Here is a 21,897-nt window from a genome sequence, read left to right as displayed (position 1 = left end):
AAAAGTGGAAGAGACGTCACTTGAGCTTGCCTTTGGGAGAGAGACTGGGAAGGATACAGAACAGAGTGGTGGGTTTGTGGCCTTTGGCTCTGGGATTTTGCATTCTAAACCTGGCTATCTTAATATGTTGTTAGAAACAGTATTTAGTATGTTGTTTTGTTTTCTTAAGACTGAAATTAAACAAACACAGCCACACTAAGGCCCCAGGGGATATATTTAGGAATGTAAACTTTCTCAGCTTCCACAAAGATTTAGAATTCATAATCTGCTAAACATGGTTTTGATTCAACAAGTGCTTTCTAAAATCCATGGAGACTTTTGGAGCTCATTTTCAACTGGGAGAAGAGGCTCTAAAGCCTCCTTTACAAGGTATTACCTCCTGACTGTCAGGATACTTTCAGAACTGGGAACGAGAAGCAATTCTCACACCCTTTTTAAACCTTCATGTCCATTTCATTTTCTTATTTAAAAAACTTCAGCAGACCATATTGCTTGTTAATGAACCCTAGAATTCTGTGTTTGGGTACTGTTCTGTGTTGTCAATTTTTATATGGTACTTTCTCATCCTCCCCCACAAATGCTCTAGCTGTAATGATTGTTTAGCCTTAAAATCAATCTACCAAGCTTCAGAAAAATGCCATTATGTGTTTATCCTTTCAGCCATAGGAAAGGACATATCAGCACATTAGTCGTTTAAAAAAAATCTTCTGTTCCAATTTAAAATGACCTAACATACTTCAGTATCCCTTTTTGAGTCAGTAAGCACTCTATATTAATATAAATATAACATTTTTAAAACGTATGTAAGATGCCAGTTGTGTTGCAGGTGTTGAAATAGTTACAATCTGCTTGTAGCCCTGTAGCCATGCCGTCCTGGACTGTGAACCCATCAGATCTCTCAAGTAGGCTCAAGCCTCATCTTCACTTGAATGCAGCCAAACCTAGGGTACTATAGGAAGTAGCGTTGGTGACTCAATGAGTGGCACTATAACCTCTAAGCATCAGTCTTTTATTCACTTGTTCTGATGCTGGCATTCAAATAAGATTTAAAACCAATGTTCTTGTCATTTATGGTCAAGGATCAAATTGCTCAAAGATGGGCACGTGCAATTATCCAAGCATAACTGAGATAAAATATAAATGTGCATGCAAAATCAGGTAGCTCCATGCTTGTTGCCAGTTACCCATTTAAGTCACCAGACAGCTGCTCAGATGCCCAAATTTGCCTATGTAATTGTGGTGCTTACTCATCTTTTAAAATCTGACCTTCAGTATTTCATAACCTTTTTAACAAGCGCAGGTGTTGTCCTGATATCTTGTTCAAATGCTAATTTAGCTAAAAACATGCTTTGTTAGAAATCCCCCTGCATTTCTTCTGTCCTAACTTGCTGAATGCAGCTTTTGTTTGCTATTAAATGGCTACCATATTTCAATGAAGAAATATTTCATCTTGAAATAGAAGCCAGTAAAGTGCTGTGATCTCCTTTGGGATAAGATTCACTCTGCACGTTCTCACTTTCCCCTCTGACAGTTTCCATTTGTTCCAAAATTCATTGGGTTGTACTGATGTCTTGCAGTTTAAAGTTCTCAAAAGCACTTTGGGTTGATTTTTGTCACAATGTACTGCCTTTGTTCTGCAGAACAAAAGGATAGTAACTAAGAGCTTGTCTACACTAACATTTTTATAGCGCTCTAACTTGCTAGCTCAGGGGGGTGAAAAATCACCCGCCTGAGCGCAGCAAGTTTGAACGCTTTAAAGCGGTAGTGTGGACAGGCTCTGAGTGCTGGGAGCCATTCTCCTCATAGAGTTGGATTACCAGGAGCTCTGGCAGAGTTCTCTACCAGTGCTCACACTAATGCTTCAAAGCGCTGCTAGGGGAGCACTCCTGCGGCAGCGCTTTGAAGTTTCTAGTGTAGACGTAGCCTAAATGATTTCTTGTAGAGAATGTGGAATGGAGACTGAAAATGCTGCTGCTTGTAGATTAAAGGATATAATGGAAGGCATGGTCCAGTGACCCTTGTTTTTCTGGCAGGAGTGGTAAGGAGAAAGTGGTCAAGAGTGTTAATAAAGGGGGCACTGGATGGGTCCTAGTCTGTATCTTTTGGTCACCAGTTAAAATCCAGGTCAGTAGTGATGGAAATTACCACCTTTAACAGCTTTTTGGCATTTATTAAATGATTTGGTGGTCTGATCAGCTTCTCTTGGCTATGTCGCCGTGATAGCTTTGTTTGCAGTCTGAGCCAAGCACTGATTCAGCATTGAGACTAAACTAACATTTTATCCATATGGATGTTACTCTCCTTTCACCCCTCCCCCCACTCATGTCAGAGTCAAAGCGCACTGACTAGGCAGTGTGAAACTTATCCCCTTGTCATTCAGGCCTTTCTCTTGGCTTTAAGATTGGAATGACTGTCTACTATTTCTATAGGATGGAAAACAAGACCTAGTCTGTCCATAACAGACTCAGTCTGTTGCTGTCCTAAGCAAACTTGAAAACCTAAGTCTTTCAGCTGCAGAACCAACCGCTGCTCAATTGGCCTGATTATTTTTTTCAGAGGTGCTGAGCGGCCACAGGTCTCAGTGGAAACTAAGGATACTCACTACCTCTAAAAATTGGACCAGGAACGTCTTGTTTGCTTCCGGTAGGGTCTCCAGCTATGCGTCTGCAACAGCCTGTTCAGCCAAAAGAGTGCGAACTACATTTTGTGAAAGCCAGGTGTACCACCCTTACCATGTATCTAGTCACCCAAACTTATGCTACTACAGGATAGTGCCGAGTTCCTGCCCTACCATAGAACTAAGTTGAGCTTCAGAACCCCCCTCTCCCCAACAAAAAAACCCAACAACCCTATTTGCTTATTTTTCTCACTACAGGCAGATCCACGGTTTGTGTGGAATGGGCATCTTCTTAGAGAATTTGCTGCTCAGCCAGAGGTAATGTATGCTGGAAGTTTCCTTTAATAATCTATATCAAATGTAGCACAGATATAATCTTCTGGAGAAAGTGTTTTAGTCTTGCGTATGTCTTTATTTCAGATACCCGGAACATTGTAGATAAAATATTGGTTACTTGTCTGCTAGTTGTAGCAAAATTACCTGTCTCTGTGCAAGTTATTGACATTACATTTATCTGTCGTAAACTAAACACTTCATTTCAATTTCACTCAAAAGTCCTCTGATATTATCCAGTGAAATAATGACTTATTGAAAATGTCTGTTGGGAAAAAAAACCCGACTTTGATGATATGCTTTATGCTAAGAAAAATAACACCAAGAAGAGGTGGGCAATATGTGTCTAGTAATTGGAATCTGCAAAATATTGAGCTCCGCTGTGCCTTATCTAAAGCGGATATTGTTCCCCAAGGATACTGCCTCTGTCCCTTGGTACAGCTACAAGTTTGAGTCTGGGTTGCCTTTCCTCAAAATTTCCACACGTGGTCGAAAGAACACTTTCAAGGTTTTTAGGCTAAATCAGCATTACTTTTCAAACAAATTCTTCAAGAGATATGCAAGGTAAATCCTAATATAAACTAAGCTGTACAAGTGCACAGTGAAGGGTCGTACACAACTATGTATTTATATTGGGAATTTATTGTCACATGAAGTATCGAGCTAAAAACAAACTTAAGCTGGTCAAGAAAGATGTCACTTGAGTTTCTGACATCCCTCTCCCCAAATTGGACTATACTTTGTGGACTGCATAAGGAAAGTCCACACAAAGTAGGAAATTCCTCAGAATTGTCCAGTCAGAAATGTGTTCTTATGATTTTTCCTTCCTCTTCTCCTCCACCCCAACTCTCCACTCCCCCCCTCCCCCCGGAATACTGGCACAGAGACTCTGCTTCCAAAACCCACGGATGTCCCCAACAGTCACATGGCAGCCTGTACATCCAAGAAGGCAGGAACATTTTCATAAAGAACCAGGGCATCTACGTTCCTTACATATAAGGGTGTTTTACTACTGTATTCTCTGTGCTGGCTGCTGCACCCACCCCCTTTGAATACTAGCTGTAACCTCTCTCCACTGATGTAACCTCATAATGAAAAGGAAAGGGAAGACTTTATTGTATCAGCTAGCAGAGAGAATGTGGTAGCAGACAACTTCAGGAGATACTGCAATCTATGGAAGGGGATCATGATTTGGGGAGAAGGGGTTCCATGGTGTCTGGAACAGAGAGAATGCAGCAGAGCCATTGTTCAATACCTTCTTTCCTGGTGACTTAATGCCTGATCTGCCATCCCTTTTCTAGGCTTTACACCATGTAGAGAAACATAGCATTGTATTTGCAAACCACCTTTAACTTGTTTGAATTAAATGCTAGTTAGTGTAAAGGGCAGTATATTGCCATATTTACTCTTGTGTTTAGCAAGTTGTATCCAGATAACATTGCACCCTTGGATTTCTCAAGTCTAGTCTTAAATTATTCACATGGGCTAGACAATGTTTCTTAGCTAAGACTTGTATTGGTAGCTCCGAACTCAGCTAACACATTTGTTCATGTCATACATGACAGGTTTTAGAAAATACATCTAGGTATTAATTTACATTTGGCTTGTTTGTGGCAAAAATATTAAGCAGATCTCTGTTTAGAACTGGGAGTACAAATACCCACTTATATTTCAAGGCAGCTTGCTGTTACCAAGGTCATTCACTGACTCACTGTGAGATAAGCATGGTTACAGAATTTCTTCTGCTTTACAGAGTGATGACTGGTAAGAAATATCACACTTTGTTGCTTTATTAGTGAGCAAAAAATCTTTGTGGTTGTGCAGAGAAATGACTTGTCTAGAAAACATGAAACTTTTTCTTATTCATTGGCAATAAATGTCCCTCTTTCCAAACTGAATTGCCTTTACAATGTGTGCCTTTTACTAGAGTTTCATACACTTGTCATCTATTTCTTGGGTTAATACTTGGAGATATCTGTTTTGTTAGACAACTTATATAAAATAGATTTTTTTTTAAAATGTTATACAATTTCTTTTGTATTTTCAGATCCATAGGTTTGCTCTTCCAGTGATGCATGGATGTATCCTTTTTTGTGTTTTGTAATCTAAATTTGCTCTAGGTGTATCAATGTTTTTGTTTTGTTTTTTTTTACCTTAGAAGTTTCATCAGATTATCTAAGAGAATATTTGACTTTCTAAGGCAGAAAATGTTGCTGGTGCAAGAGTAGTTGGGAACTCTACCACATAAATCTTCAAATAGTTTCCTCGCAAAATGTGGTGTATCTTGTCCTAATTGCAAACATAGCATGTAATGATCGTAGGCAATTTATATTTTGGACCTTTACTCTGAATGCAAAGAGTAAATATTTTGCTTTTCATATTAAACACAATTTTATATAAACCACTCTTATAAGCATGATTTGAACAATCACCTTTCTAGTGTTGGCTGTTCTCTTGGGAGACAAAGCTCAGTTTAATAAACATTTTCACATCAATATTGATGTGACTGTAGCCTGCTAGACAGGTACTTTCACCTACAATATTATTAAATGTTTAGATGGTTAGACTGTGATCTGTTGAATGACACCTATTAAGTGAATTTTTTTTCTTACAAGCACATAGATATATATATAAGGAGACATCAGATACAATTTAAACAGGCATTGGCAAGGCTAATAGACTTTAAAATAAGAGAGCAGTGTTGGCTCATAGACTTTTAAGTCCAGAAGAGACCATCATGATCACCTAGTCTGACCTCCTGCATATCACAGGCTGCAGAACCTCCCTCCTGTAATAGGCCATAACCTCTGGCTGAATTACTGAAGTCCTTAAGTTGCAGAGAATCCATCATTTCCTCTAGTTCAAACCAGCAAGTGAACCGTGCCCCACACTACCAAGGAAGGCGAAAAACCTCCAAGGTCTCTGCCAGTCTGACCTGGGGGACAATTCCTTCCTGACCCCAAATTTGGTGAGCATTTACACCCTGAGCTTGTGAGGGAGACTCACCAGCCAGACACCTGAGAAAGAGTTCTCTGTAATAACTCAGAGCCCTCCCCATCCCATGTCACAGGAGTAGGCATGCACATTCTGCCATCTTTCTGCTCATCCTCTCAGAAATTGAAAGAAAGTTACAAGAATCCTTCTCTTAACAAACAGTGCTTTTGATATCAATACTCTACCTTACTTATAAGAATGATGCATGTAGCAGAGTAAACACATGCATTCCCGTAATCCTAAACTAACTTGATACCTTGCATTGGCTGTAAACTAGTTTGCCTAACAAAAGCTGGGGTTTTCAATTATATTACCGCTTTTGAGTTAGAAAAGGTGAAAAGCCCCAATCGGGGGACAACTGGGCTTTGTTTTGTTGGGGTAGATGGGTTTATGACAGGGTGCACAAGGCCCAGAGATCCTCTGCTGGAGGCCTCAGAGTCCTCCAAACCCATCCCAGAAAAAGAGCCGTCTAGAAGTCCTACAAGCAGCCTAGAGTGGCCGCAGCAGAAGCAGGGTCCCAGAGGGCCATCAAGAAAGGAGCTGCAAAGCCAGAGACAGTCAGTTCCTTGCTGGAGCCAGAGGAGTACAGTTGGTGCTCCTGGCTGCCCAAAGGAAACTGCAGCACCAGGGACAGCTCAGTTCTGGCAGGGACCATGGCAGTGAGGAAATGCTGGCTGGTTGCCAAGCCTGAACTTAAATGAGCCCTGAAGTAAGGGGATGCGGGGAAGTGACCCAAGGAACTGAAAGCAGTGTAATTAAAGGGTCACAGTGACATGTGACTGTTATTTTTAGGGTCCCTGGGGTGGGACCCAGAGTAGTGGGCAGGCGTGGGTCTCTCCTCACCACCCCTGCATAGGTCACTGAGGAATTGGCCTACAATCGAACAGTAATAGACCCCAGAAAAATGAACTACTTAGTGGTCTGGCTGGACAGCTGGGACCAGAGTAGGCCAATAGGGTGAAACCCTGGGGGTAAGTCCCGATAACAGTGCTGGGACTATTTAAAGACTGTAGACACAGCCAACCAGAAGGGGTGTTTGAGAGATTGGTGCACGCTGTTACAGGGTCCTCTCTGTTAATTTTGACTTTTGCTAATTTTGATAGTGACCTTTTCTTGTTAAAGCAAATATGATTACATAAATATGCTCTGCTCAGCAGTCTAGAATTCAACCACTCTGTCTCAGCGTGGAACCAGATCCTGATTTGAGGAGACACAATGATATAATCTTCTTGGCTGAGGTTGGTCTCCAATCTGTGCTGTTCTAGCTTTCTACCCAGGCTCTCTTCTCCTTCCTACCCCCCAGTAAGCCTGCATGAAATAGGGAAGTACATCTTTCCCTGTGCTCACTTGGAAGGTGGCCCACAGCAGGTTTCCATGTGGGTTATTACATAAGATAAGAGAGCACTGCCAACACCCAAGGATGGGCTCTCTGACTGTAGCCCTGTAGTTAATCAACCATAGGGAGTCTTAGAGAGATTAACAAAAGACAAAGTGTTGTTAAACTAAAAACAATTGAGAACATGATTTACTTAGTATTAGAAAACTCCACGTTCCAGTAATCTCCTTTATATTTTAGGATCTAGTGATTCCTTCCATGGATAAGAAGGAATTTTTTCCAGCCCTCTGTGCACTGAAAAATTGCATTGTGGGTAGTAGCCTGCTAGAAGCAAGTACTAAGTTGGTTATACAAGTGATCATATCACTGATCTGGCAAATCCTGTTTTTCTTCTTTTTGAGTGCTGGTCCTTCTGTGTATTCCACTGTGTATGCATGCACTATAGGCACTCAGAGAATTCTTGAAAGCAGTGTCCATTGGTCTGCCATGTACCCTTACAAGATAGAGCTTTATTCCAGGCTCTCATTTAGGAAGGTTAGTTGGTTGCCAGGACTGCTCTTCTATCAGCAGTAGATGCAGCAGATTCATCTTCAAGTTCAATATCAAGTGCCATTGTGATGCTCTGTGAATCATGGCTTTGCACTTTGGGGCTTCCCAGGGAGGTCCAGAATACCTGCCCTTTGATGAAACTCGTCTGTCTTTTGATTAAAAAGATAAGTCCTTAAACATTCTAAAGCTGTGTATATTCCCACTCCCGAAGAATATATACATCTGCCCTGAAGAGAAAATTCCACAGGCAATCATACGAGCCTAGACCGATGGCTCAACAATTTTACTATCAGTTGTCTTATGAGCCACCCCGAAAGAGGCAAAAGGTTCAGATGTCCCATTTCCCTGCACCTTCTGCAGCAGCAACATCATCCCAACCACACCCCTGTCTAAATGATATTTTTGATGGAACTTTGAAGCTGCAGACCAGTGAGTGATGCCACCATCTGCCGAGTTCCACACATCCTTTGGGGATCACCTACCATTCTTTTTCCAAAAGTGGAGTGCAATAACAATGGACAAGTGGGTATTAAACATCATCCATTCTGGCTAGGCAATCAAATTTACCTCCCTGTCCTCTCCAAAACCTCATTGCTGCCTCTTTTCAGGGGTCATTTTCACAGAGATTGTCAAACAAGAAGTAGAGTCCTGCCTACAGCGAGGAGTGGTAGAGCTGGTGTCTCTTCAACACCAAGGAAAAGGTTTTTATTCAATATACTTCCTAGTACCCAAAAAGAAGGGTGGCTGGAGACCCATCCTCGATCTCTGCCATATCAACTGGTTTATTTGCAAACTGAAATTTCACATGGTCATACTGGCATCTACAATCCCATCCTGAAAATGGTATGGGATTTACAGCTGTCAATATCAAGGATGCGTGCTTCCATGTGGATATTCATCCTGCTCACAGATCCAGCCAAAGCCAATCAGAACATTTCCAACTGTTTATCATCATAGTGGAAAGAGTCTCAGGTCAGGCTGTATCCTCACAGATGATCTCTAAATGGATCTTGAACAGTATCTTACTCTGATCGGTTGTCTCATCTTCCTCCCACTCATGGGAGGGGAAGGGCACACTAGAAGAGCACAAGCAATAGCATCCTCACACCCTTCTCTTGAGTACGGCTTGTCAATAATCCACAGTGGAATACACATAAGGACCAGCACTCGAAGAAGAAAAGTTACTTACCTTATAGTGATGAGGTTCTTCAAGATATATGGTCTCTGTCTATATTCAACTACCCACCCTCCTTCCCCTTTGCTTGGGATCAGTCTTGGATTTGTGGTAGAGAAGGAACTGGAGAGGTGGTCAGTAAGCTCCATCCTTCAGCTCCTCAGTCAGAGGCATGAGGAGAGCAAGAGCACATGTGCAGACCAACAGACACTGCTTTCAAGAATTCTCCCACTCTAGGTACATGGAGCATGTGTATGCACAGTAGAATACTGATAGGGTCCACACATCTTGAAGAACCCTCAGTTACTATAAGGTAAGTAACTCTCTCATTTTTATAAAACTCCTCTGGTATCGATCTTCATCTCTCTTGAATCAGGGTAAGAGTGGAGAGATGGGGAATATGTCTAATTACCCAAAAAGTCTATCCCTCCATTCTTAAATTCGCCATAGGAGATCGATTGAGCCTACGATCTTAGGTTTATGGCAGTGTTGATAAACAGCCAAGTTTAGAGCTACTGTTTTTATTTCCTGCTGAATAAAAGCCAAGCCCTGATATATTTGAGGTGATCTCTGGATCTACAAGGATTTTAAGAGTTTGTGTGTATGGTTTTATGTCTAATTTTAGACCTTTTTAGATTCCTCTCTAGGAACTCTTTATTGAGGGCATTTTGGGTGGCAGAGGATCTGTTTGTATATTCTCTAAACCAAACTTGAACTAGTTGTTGGGATTTTTTTTTACAAAGAGTGCTGGCACAACTGTAAATGAAATCTGCAGTATTGGCCTAATGTGCAGTTACCCAACAAAGTGGATTTTCTACACAGGATTTTTGTGGGGAAAAACACTTGGTGAGATGAAATTTGTGAGGTGAAATGTGTATATGTAAGTAATGAGCTGTAGTTTTAAGAATTAAAATTTTGTTATGCTTGAATAAAAACCCAGAAAATTGATTTAATTTTTTTATTGGAATAAAACTTGCCTTGCAGACCTTAACCATCTTACTGTTTGCTAACATATTGGCTGTTCAAAAGAACAGAGCAGAGGGACAGGACAGCATGCCTATAAAAGCTAAACAAAGCCTGTTAGTCTTGTCCTTTAAAGTTGTAGTTCTACCTTGCTGGCAATAGAGGGTAGTATGAATCTGTGTTCTGCATCCTGCTGCAGTACTTGAGGAGTGCTGCTTTCCGATATTAGTTTTATCTAACAGTAGTATTATCTAACATCAACTGAAAGTAGTTATGACCTTGACAGAACTGGATTCCTAAGTTAAATTGCCAGTCCTTAGCAACTATCTCCTAACAGTAAGGACTATAATCTGATACCAAAGTGTCTGTATAAGCAGCTCCCCTTTAAGATTTCGGTAGGGACTGTGTACATCTAAGGACAAATTTGGCCTATTGACAATGTAATGTCCTGCCGTGGTGCTCCAGGAGCATATTGTCAAGATGCACATATTCTGAGAGTGCATGATCAGGTTTGAAGGCTTCTTTTCTAATTCTGGTTGCAGAAGGTGGAAAAAACTACTTTTAGAAAAATAACGCATTTCAGAAGGTGCTTGGTCTGCAGTCTGAAATTTTTTTGCAGAGTTCAAGCCTTTGTTTTTTTGGGCCAGGGCCTGAGATCATAAATATGATGCTGATAATATTGACCTAATTCTTTCAAATGTGATGGTTGTTTGTATTCATGGGCCTTTAATAGATTTTAAATGTTTTATCATTAGATGTGTCAACATTTTAATTTAACTTAATTTAATTGAAGAACCTTTGAGACCAGTCTCAAATCTCTTCAAATCCCGTTTTCTCCTATTTATAATCGCTTCATATTTTTTTTAGTTAGTTAGCATCCCTTAAAACTTCCTCTGTCATGCACATACTGATTTTAGTATTAGGCTGCTGACTCTGAAGTTAAATATAATAAATAACTTGACATAGGTATAACAGTATATTTATACACAGACCTACACATCAATGAATGTTTGCAAAATTCTTTGTATTTATTTAATCATTTGGCCCTATGTCTGTGCCTGTTCCCTTTTATTTAAAAATAGTATAGTAAACATTGCAAAATTGTGTTCCTTAACATGTTTACCAGTTATAGCTGTGCACTCTTGTTCCATAAATGGAAAGTATTTTGACTGGCTGCTTATCTCTAGAAGAAGCTGTTTCAGAGCTGGTGTACGTTATTATGTGAGAGGTAGGATGACAAATAATGCAGCCACTGTTGGAACGGTCAACATATCTGTAACGCGTTAATTTCTTATTTTCAAACGTCATAAGTATTTAACCACTTACATTACTGTTTTGTTCCATTCTGTCACAACCTGATGTGATTTTTGTGCCAAATATTTTACTTCAGTGTAATAACTGGACAGAAAAACAACCTTGAGCACAAAACTGCAGTTTCATATGCAGATGCATCTATTAATCTGCAAACCTGATTTATTGCTCCTTGAGGCATTTGATTTATGTTTAGTCCAAAAATTTAAAATGATCGTTTTAAATGAAACACTTGACAATACTGATTATCTTATAAATAAGCTGTGGTATTTACTTCAGTAAAATACCTTACATAAAATTTTCAAACTAATAAAGAACTTCACAAGAAAACATTCTCATGTGCAGGGAAAGAAAATTTAAGCTGGGTTCCACACCCAAAAAAAAAAAAAGCCTAACTACAATTTCCAGGTGTTTGTTTGGCATAGGATCCTTGGCTGTCTGTTATGTAGCAGTCTGCTTTTTCTTGATTTCAGCCAAAGGCTAAAAGGGAAGCAGACTGAAGTACCTTCTCCTTACCAGTCTCTGCATGTTAAGGTTGAGGTGCATTGAGGAAGTGCGGACAAACTTGCTGCTCCCTGTGCCATAATTTTTCCATTGGAAAGATAGATTTCAGTGTCTGCACTTTGGCATCTTTGTTCAGTATTAAAATAACTTAAGTATTTTTTTAAGTTAGACTATTAAAACATGCTGGCAGTATAATAAAGGCCCTGCACTGACTGAATGATAGCAATATCTAGGTCTGCTCTTCTGAAAAATCCACACCCTTGAGCGATTTAGCTATGCCAATCTAACCTGCAACATAGATGCAGCTAAGTTAATGGAAGAATGCTTCCATCAACCTTCCGACTGTCACTCTGGGAGGTGGTATTCCTACACAGACAGAAAATCTCCTTCCATTGCTATATGCTGCTTCTACACTATATGGTTGTGCAAGCATAGCTACGGTATCGTAGATATGCCATTATCAGGGGCGGCTCTAGGCATTTTGCCGCTCCAAGCACGGCAGGCAGGCTGCCTTCGGCGGCTTGCCTGCGGAGGGTATGCTGGCCTGCAGGAGGTCCGCCGAAGCCGCGGGACCAGCGGACCCCCTGCAGGCAAGCCGCCGAAGGCAGCCTGCCTGCCGCCCTTGCGGCGACCGGCAGAGCGCCCCCAGTGGCTTGCTGCCCCAAGCACGCGCTTGGCGTGCTGGTGCCTGGAGTCGCCCCTGGCCATTATAGTCCCCATAGTGTAGACATACCCCAAGTCTCTGCTTCATTAGCTGACAGTGTCTCAGATGGTGGCTTTGATCTACAGAGGCCACAGATTTCACTTATCTTCTGGCTATTCTGTATAGTTTCATCTTACTAACTGAAAAATTAGACCCCAATTCAAATCTAAAGCAATGGTGTTTGTGGCCGGTGTGAACTGGATTCTGTTTTTTCTAACTCAGGTATTGATTCAGAAGGACATGCAGCTAATTTTGTTGAAACAGAACAAATTGTACATTACCATGGGAGCAAAGCTTCGTTTGTCCAGGTAAATTCAGTGACTTATCAGAATGGATTGCGTGACTAGCTTAAGTTCAGCTGGCAAGTCTTCTTTTCTTGTCTGCCCAAAACCTGATTTTACATTTAGCAAGACAAAATAAGTTTAAAATATAGATGTCAGGAAGGTGTAACAAACAAGAACATGAAATTGCATTTGTCATTTAAGTTTCTGTTTCCTTTGTTTTCCAGACCCGTGGATCAATTCCTTTTTTCTGGTCACAGAGACCAAACCTCAAGTATAAACCAAAGCCACAGATCAGCAAAGTAGTAAATCATGTATGTGTGGGAGTAAAATGGAATTCAGTGTTTGCATGGCTATAATGTGGTAATAAACTTAACATTGCTGCTCCTTCTCATTAACATACAGTATACCGTTTTAAATCTGTTTTTAAAATAAAAGTCAAACATTACCTTTAAAGTTGAAGTAGCAAGAGGCTTGGGCCAGTGTACTAGCCTTTTTATCCATGGAGTCTTTGGCTCAAAGCTTGAATGAGGTCCTAAGTATAAATGAGTGTAGTAGTCTCTTCCTGGTTCTCATTTGTGTATAGTGATAAAAACCACTGCACTATTTGGCACAACTAGTAGTTTATACAAGAGAAGCCCAAGACTGTTGCAGATGAGAGCTGAGGCGCATTGGCAGAGCAGAGTGCAGATATTTGCCTCATTTGAGCACCCCATTCTCATCCAGAAAACGACTTGTGCTGTTACATTAAGGGATTCTTGTAATGTAGCAATTTTACTAAATTACAGACGTATGTGTCTCTAAAGACCCGTGATGTCACTTTTTTTTCCTTTTGTTTTCTAGATGGATGGCTTCCAAAGACATTTTGACTCTCAGATAATTAGCTATGGAAAACAAATGATTGTTAATTTGGTATGCCTTTAATTATTCTGCTTAGTTAAATTGTTTGCCTCTCCTTTTTAAAGAAATGTGAATGATTGGTATTACAATTTCATTTTTCACAGGTTAACCAGAAGGGCTCAGAGAAGCCTCTTGAACAAACATTTGCAAAAATGGTAAACAGCTTGGGAAATGGAATGGTCAGGTACATGTGAACTGAAATTACGATACATATGTGTATATTGTACATCTCTGGCTCCTTTAACAAACTTAAATGAAAAGTGTCATCAAATTGGTCATGGAGGCCCTTATAAGACAAGTTAACTTGCGTGAGAATTGCATTTTTTTAAATACACATTGCAGGAAAAGGACATGGTCCCTGCCAGAACAGTTTGCAATCCAACTGGAAATGATGGGCATGGGGTGTATGTAAAGGGAATTGAGAGACAGGACAGCAGCATAAAAAGAAGGGAGGATGAGGGTTACAGTAATAAGAGCACATAGTTTTGGCTAGTGGTGGGTCTTGAAAGTTCTGCTTGTTTCTCTGAAGGGCAGATGAGTGTTTATTGACTTCATGGAAGAAATGTGCTTTCAGGATGAAAGAGGTGAGGCATTGCAGACCAAGGGGTTCCAGGTGTGAAGTCACCTGGAAAAAAGACACCAAGGCAAGGTCATTAGGCGTGCAGCCTAAATGGAGCGTATGGGCCACAGGAGTGTGGAAAGCAAATAAATTATTATTAAATGTTCATGATTGCAGAAGTCGCAGGTGCATGTACAGTTTAACAGTGGTGATTCATCATTTAAAAATAGTAATCTTCACTTATTGACTTGCTTTCTTTAACCCTGTTCTTGAATATGGAGAGAATAATATGGATTTTCCACAAATCTTAAAATTTTTATTTTTTTCATCCCAGAGATTCTCCTGCAAGGGACTTAGGGACTCCTGACACCAACAAATGTCTAACACGTTTAGGGGCCAAATCCTGCCCTCTAGCATGAATGCATAATTCTTAATGACTTCTGTAGAAGCTGCACATGCACATTTAAGGGCAACGTTTAGCCTTGAATGCAGTTAATCTTATATAGCATGCATTTGCTTTGAATTTTTAGTTTTCACATCAATCAATCCTCATTTTATAAGGCTCTTATTTGCTAGTGCTTGCTGCTATTTGATATTTGACCTCTTACTGCCAGTTTACTGAATTTTGCCAAACTTTTCTCATCGTGGCCCACCTGCTTTTGTCCTGTTTCTGCCTTTCTCCTTTTCTAACATTCCCATACTCCTTCCATTATCCTGTCTCATCGCCCATCCATTCCTTTGAACATTGTATGCTAGCCCCATCTCTTTGCCTAATACCACTTGTAGCTATTTAAACTACATACAAAGCAGAAAGCGGCTTAGAAAAAAGCAAGTGCAGGTCCATCCTTTCTTCCCCATGTTGTCTTGTAAATATGGTAAATAAACACTTGGATTGTAAGCACGTCAGGACAGGGACCATGTCTTTTTAGTTAAGTTGCCATGCACACTTATGGTACTATATAAACAGTAAATAAGCACTGATGACTGAATCAATCCCTGGTATTCACAGGTGATCCTTTAAATAGAATTAACAATTAAAAACTATACTACTCAGTAACTGCACTGGTCTACTGCAGAAGATCTAAGCCATGATTCCCATTTCAGGTTGATATCCTAGTCCACAAAGCATGAATGTGTTGCCATGGCAATGTTTGGAGGGAGGAGGAGAGAATGTTGCACCTCCACACATACACATCCCCCTTTTAATGAGGAGGGCATTGTTGGGTTCCAAATGGAGTTACATTAGGAAATGGTGGCAGGAAAGAGAAGCCTTTCCTTAAGACTCCAGCTGAGGCGTGAAACCCACTTCCTTGCACCCTTTTGGGAAAAAGATATTTAGACTGAAATGATTTTGTAAAATATTAGTGAACATGTGCTTCCTTATCCTGCTTCCAGAGTGGTCGGATCATCTAGATCAGTGGTTCTCAATCAGGGGTTCGGGGCCCCCTTGGGGGCCAGGGACAGATTTCAGGGGGTCTGCCAAGCAGGGCCAGCATTAGACTCACTGGGGTCCAGGGCAGAAAGCTGAAGCCCCACCGCATGGGGCTGAAGCCCGAGGCCTTGAGCCCCACCACCTGAGGTTGAAGCCAAAGCTTGTGGCATGGGGCCCCAGGCAATTGCCCTGCTTGTTACCCCCTAACACAGGCCCTGGCTTTTATACGCCGAAAACTAGTTGTGCCACAGGTGGGCTGTGGAGTTTTTATAGCATGTTGGGAGGGCCTCAGAAAGAAACAGTTTGAGAACCCCTGATCTAAAGGAGTGCAGAAATTTGCATCCTTAAAATGTGCAATGTGATATTTCGGAAGAGGACAGAAAAGCAGGAAACATGTCCTTCGATATTTATGGAACCCAGTTTTAAAGAATTGCTCTTAAATTTTGGCTGATGTTGGCAAATCTTCATCTGAAGATCATTTCTCTGCACTTCGATATTTATTAATCTTTTTCTTTTGAAAAAATTACCTTTTTAAAAATACAACTGTACTGTGATCTCTTCAGATCAGTGAAGAGTGCCGTGAATTTATTTGATCAGATGTGCTTGTCTCTGAATAGATATATAGCATTTGACTTCCATAAAGAATGCAGTCGAATGAGGTGGGACCGACTCCAGCTCTTGATGGATCAACTTGCAGAACAACAAGATGAGTTTAGGTAATCTCTCTCTATATAGCACTTTGTGGACATCTTGTGGTGGCTAGCATAAAGTGATAGATTGTTAGATGCCCAGCAGATCCATAGAGCAGAATCTATATCCTCAAAAGTAGATCACTTTCTCATATGGATTCTATGGCCTTGAAGATGCATATGCAAATAAGATAAAGATTACAGGGTGGAGTCTGCAGATATCTTTGTGTGATCTCACTCCTGCTCAGCAGCAAAGTAGAGGCCTTAATGTGGTTTATAATGCAATCACTCACCATGGTTTTGGTTCTGAGAGTAGTTGCAGCCAACTAAACGGTGAAGGAGAATTAAATTTGTCCCTTTTGGTGAAGGGATGAGGGGTAAATACAAGTTTGCCTATTACATGTGAATGAGAAATTACCAAGCACAACTGCTTATCTGTTTTCAGTGTGGTAATTTCAAATGCCGTGTTAATGCCATATGTGAGCAACCAGACACCAACCCTTCCTGATGTGTTTTTTTTAAAATATTTTTTTGGATTCACAAAGTAGCAAACATCCAACTTGATTTAATATCCTTTCCCCCAGTAAAGTTATTTCATATACAAAATGAATTTGTATGATCTATATGAACAGTTGTTGCTTAATGCATTAGTCCTTATTTTATTATTCACCGCTCATAGATTTACAGGTTAGGAAGGGAAAACTATTTATCTTGTAGTTCTGCTTCTTTGAAGATATCATCATCACCGTTTGGGTCTCAAGTCTACAGCATGAGGCAGACCAGGAACTCCTATATGTAGTGTTTTGAGGGCTAAACCCCCATTTCCACACACATGGTTGTCTTCCCCTGTAATGTGAGGAACAGCCCACTGAAACCTCTGCCAGTTCCATTTATGAAGGAAAGCTTGAACCATTGATGTAGGCTGACATAAATCCCTCACTCTGTAGGGATAGTACAAACCAAACATGCTCCTGAGGATATAAAAACCTGAAAAGGAGCAGCCCATAAAATCTGAGAGGAGGTGAACAGATAAGAATCAAAGAAGCAGAATGGGCAACTAATTTTGTCTTTAAAATACCAGCTGTATAGGATTCTCAACCCTAGAATGAGTAACTGAGAAATGTCTTAAAACTAATAATACACTGTAGCACGTAGTGAACTATGTAGGCACATGCCAAAACCAATCAGCTTTCTTTAAATAAAGGACTGGAACTGATGTATCTCAAAATAAGGCATTAAAGTTATTTGATTTGTTTTATGAGGAGTCCTCAAAGTATGGCTAACACCAGGGAGCTGGAGAGTTTGGGTTCTCTTGAAAATCAGATTCTGCAGGCCTGAGACAAAGCAGCAGCATTCTTCTCTAGAGACTGAAGCCAAGTCTTTTTGTAATTGTGTAGTGTAAGGATTGTGTTATTACCATGCATACATCATGACTACAACATACTTGAAAGTGGAAGTGGAACCTGCTCTTCCTCCGATAGGTAATACCAAGGTTCATAGCAACTGCAAGTTAAGTTATTGAAGCGTGTAATGCAGTAGGATAACCATTTAGACAAAAGCTTATGCCCAAATAAATTTGTTAGTCTCCAAGGTGCCACGGGGACTTATCGTTGTTTTTGCTGATACAGGCTAACACGGCTACCACTCTGAAACCATTTAGACACTGTTCCTGATAATACTATGCATTCACTATCTGCTACTGGAAGAAAAGTATAAATAATGTGTTATCAAATATACTTAAACACAAACGGCAAAGACTTTAACTTGGGGAAAGATTGTTTGGGGTAACTAAAAAAAACCTGTTATAATGTATGCAATCATAGACCATATTTTGAAGTGGATTATTTTAGGTACCTATTTATATACATATTTAAATGTATCCTGGATCTTAGTTATTTTCTAGTTGATTCTGATGGTAAAGTGGTGACTCAGCAGGAAGGAATATTCCGCAGTAATTGCATGGACTGCCTGGACCGGACTAATGTGATTCAGAGCCTATTAGCACGTCGTTCTCTGCAAGCACAGCTGCAGGTCAAGATTTTTTTCTAGTTTGTTTGTTTTTTCAAAGCTCTCTCTCTGGGGGAGGGAGGATGGGTCCTCTGTCAGGGATTAAGTACAACTAAAGACTGTAGTAGCTTGCACTCATAAATTGCTTTAGTACTTAAAGACCTGCTTGAAATTAAAGTGTACTGTCCAGCTTTTTGCTGGAAAAAAAGCTATGTCCTACATAAACTTAAATACTGACTTCCTCTGAGTTGCTATTGAATTGTAGTGTGTTTTTTGTTTTAGAGGTTAGGTGTTCTGCATGTTGGACAGAGAATTGAAGAACAAGCAGAATTTGAAAAAATCTACAAAAATGGTAGGTTTGTCTTTAAAGTTAAATTACTATTTTTCAAATAAGGACCCATCAGCATTTTTTAAGGAAAACCGACATAATTCTGTTTCTCTGTTCACAGCATGGGCTGATAATGCAAATGCTTGTGCCAAACAATATGCTGGAACTGGTGCCTTAAAGACAGACTACACAAGGCAAGTTAGAGACGGTTCTGTTTTGAGGACAATGCATTTTTGTAACTTAATTATCTACCGATTGATATTTCAATTTTCCAGACACACATTAATATTGCCAGCTTACATGTTAACTACCTCTTACTAGAAAAATTCACCCTATGTCAACATGATATAATAAACAATAATATACCTTTTTGTAGTTTAAAAAAAAATTAAAAATCAGGAAATAAAATCAGTATGGGTTTATAATAAAATATTCCATCTTGTTTTATTGCATGATGGAAAACTGAGTCTCTGATGAACCATTTTCCTGACTTTACTGTCAGATCTTTCCACCTTTTCTTAAAACATTTTTTTTCATAAAAATCTATTGCCTATAGGAGTTAGACATTGCAGAGGCAGCACTAGACAGTTGCATCTTTGTCCTTAAGTATAAAAGGAACTTGATATGATAGTTAATACAAACCTGAAAGGATCATAAAACTGAACATCACTTAGTATAACTTTCTACTTTCAATTTGCAAACAAATTAATTCTAATATGCTCATAAAACCACTTTTTTTTGTTTTGTTTTTTTTAACAGAACTGGGAAGAGAACTCAGTGGGGCCTAATAATGGATGGATGGAACTCATTAATACGTTACTATAAGAACAACTTTTCTGATGGGTTTAGACAAGTAAGTTGGGTTTTTTCTTTTGCAGATAGGTACTTAGTCATAATTGCTATGCATTTTAACTCTGTATGTTTGTTACAGGATGCTATCGATCTGTTTCTTGGAAATTATTCAGTGGATGAAGTAGAGTCTGTCAGCCCTCTACATATACAGAAGGACTGGAAGTTCTTGGCTGTAAGGATTTTTTTTTAATAAGCTTTGATTCATACTTTTGGAAACTAAATGCTTTTTCTTTTATTTTCTTCAGTAAACCTAAGTAGTTATTGACTGTTTGTTTATGTAGGGCCATTTGTGTCTTTTGGTTCTGTTTTTTGTGGTAGCCATTTACGGGAGGACTGAATCCAGAACATGAGCCATGACACAAAGGGAGCATCCCTCAGACATGGAGTTGGAAGGAAAGGGTCTCTTTGGCCAATTGTGTCCCTACTAGAAAGATTGGGATTCTTCTTGGATCTCTTGCTTTATCTGTTCATTAAGAAAGAAAAGTGGAAAGGGATAACCATTTTTAACGTAATAAGAGCCATCATTGATCTAAAAATAATCATAAAGATGTCATCTCACAACATCGAATGCTGTATGCAGGCAAATCTTCTGTTCTCTTCGATGTCAGTGCCAAGAAAGTCAGGAAGGGGAGGCTAACCAGTAATTGAATTTCAAAACTGCAGTTATGACTAAAATGGTCACCGTAGAACACATGCAGAAAGTAGTATGGAGAATACCTACGCTGACCCCTTCTGTTCTATACACTGACTACACAAGTGGGATAGGTTAACACTGGAGACTTATAGAGGTTGTTCAAATACCCAACCAGAACTAATGAACTTGATCTTTCAGTGAGCCTAAACAGGCAGAAACCAAGCATATTATCCTTTAATCGTAAATATACAGTTAAAGCATTGTTTAGATTAGCTCTAAAACTCAGAAGGAGACTGTTTTACCAAATCAGGACATCAAAGAAATGATGAAACTTTACCTGCTACAACTTTGAATTATAAATATAATTTATTGAAGGAAATAATCAATACAGTCATATATTTCCTTTTTTAATTCTGTTTTTCTTCTTCCTCAGTTGCCTATTATTATGGTCGTTGCTTTCTCAATGTGCATTATCTGTTTGCTTATGGCTGGTAAGTCACTATTTGGCCTACATTTGCAAAATTCACTTGCAGGTATACACTTCAGATGTTGGAAGCTATTCACTGGGAATGTGCTTATGAGTTATGAGATACTCAAGTCATACCTCTAACCATACAACCTGGAGCTATGCTTTTCTGGGTCAGGCCTGGTCAAGTCAGTACTTGGAGGGGAAAGCTCAGATGCTACAGAAAGTAGTGCTGGACATTCAGCAGATGGCACTCTTCCCTCTGTTGAATCAATGTTAGTGGGATATTATGAGTAATCGCTTCTCCTTAACATGATGGTTGAATCAGGTATAAAATTGTTAGTTAATAATCCTATGGCACTTCTTAAAGGAGTAGAATTGATCATGCCGACAACCACACCAACCCCCTATTTAGGTTGTTCTGCTTCCTTGAAACTCTCCTCCTCTATTTTAGTTGAATAAGGTATTCACTTGGAGTATCTCTACATTTTGAGGGGTCTGGAGAGACCAGCAGCAGCAAATCTCAGAGCCTGGGTCTGCAGACTTTGACTCATGCTATGGCACTAAAAATAGCAATGTTGATGTTCCTGCTTGGGCTGGAGTTTGGTCTCTGAGGCTCACCTCCCTTGCTGGGTTTCAGTACCCAAGCAGGAACATTTACATTACTGTTTTTAGCACCATACTGGGAATCCCGTGAACCTGAGTCTGTTGACCTGGGCTCTGAAACTTATTGCCACGTGGCTGCTTTTTTTTTTTTTGCAGTGTAGACATACCCTTAATGACCTAAATTACCTGTGTTGGTATGTGCTGTTAAATCCGGGGTTCTCAGACGGGGGGGTCATGACCCCTCAGGGGGTTGTGAGATTACATGGGGCTCATGGGCTGTCTGCCTCCACCCCAAAACCCTGCTTGGCCTCCAGCATTTGTAATAATGTTAAATATAAAAAATGTGGTGGTGTTTTTTTTTAAATTTATGAGGGATCACACTCAGAGGCTTGCTGTGTAAAAGGGGTCACCAGTACAAAAGTTTGAGAAAACTTAAGTGGTTACCAATCCTACCCCTTTTGCTTAGAGGCTGATAGCATTTCAGTGGCAGGTCAGGTGTTTGCTATATAGGTTGTAAATCAGTTTTTGTTATGAAATTTTGCTTTGGAATCTCTCTGAATTAAGGTCTGTGTCAATGTTTAGCCAATGTAAATTAGCCTTTGCTTAACAGCAGAACATTAGTTTCCAAGCTAGGAAACTCTCAGAAGGAAATATACAGT

The 21,897-nt window shown here is 39.9% G+C and overlaps 1 protein-coding gene across 1 annotated transcript in view; it reads left to right on the top strand.

Moving 5' to 3' along the window:
• SACM1L (SAC1 like phosphatidylinositide phosphatase) overlaps positions 1-21,897 on the top strand; it is a 55,504-nt gene that overhangs the window by 31,359 nt on the left and 2,248 nt on the right. The window contains exons 6-19 of the mRNA XM_039525095.1: positions 2,876-2,935; positions 4,998-5,031; positions 11,093-11,194; positions 12,707-12,792; positions 12,993-13,079; positions 13,609-13,677; positions 13,770-13,849; positions 16,274-16,372; positions 18,238-18,376; positions 18,635-18,704; positions 18,802-18,874; positions 19,440-19,533; positions 19,612-19,704; positions 20,600-20,657. Of these exons, the coding sequence (XP_039381029.1) occupies positions 2,876-2,935; positions 4,998-5,031; positions 11,093-11,194; positions 12,707-12,792; positions 12,993-13,079; positions 13,609-13,677; positions 13,770-13,849; positions 16,274-16,372; positions 18,238-18,376; positions 18,635-18,704; positions 18,802-18,874; positions 19,440-19,533; positions 19,612-19,704; positions 20,600-20,657 (1,144 nt within the window). The remainder of the gene's footprint in view (positions 1-2,875; positions 2,936-4,997; positions 5,032-11,092; positions 11,195-12,706; positions 12,793-12,992; positions 13,080-13,608; positions 13,678-13,769; positions 13,850-16,273; positions 16,373-18,237; positions 18,377-18,634; positions 18,705-18,801; positions 18,875-19,439; positions 19,534-19,611; positions 19,705-20,599; positions 20,658-21,897) is intronic.

Source organism: Mauremys reevesii, linkage group 2 (genome assembly GCF_016161935.1).
Source record: "Mauremys reevesii isolate NIE-2019 linkage group 2, ASM1616193v1, whole genome shotgun sequence".
NCBI classification, from domain to species: Eukaryota; Metazoa; Chordata; order Testudines; family Geoemydidae; genus Mauremys; species Mauremys reevesii.
Note: the sequence above shows the minus strand (reverse complement) of the source record. Positions and strands in the feature narration are given on the sequence as shown.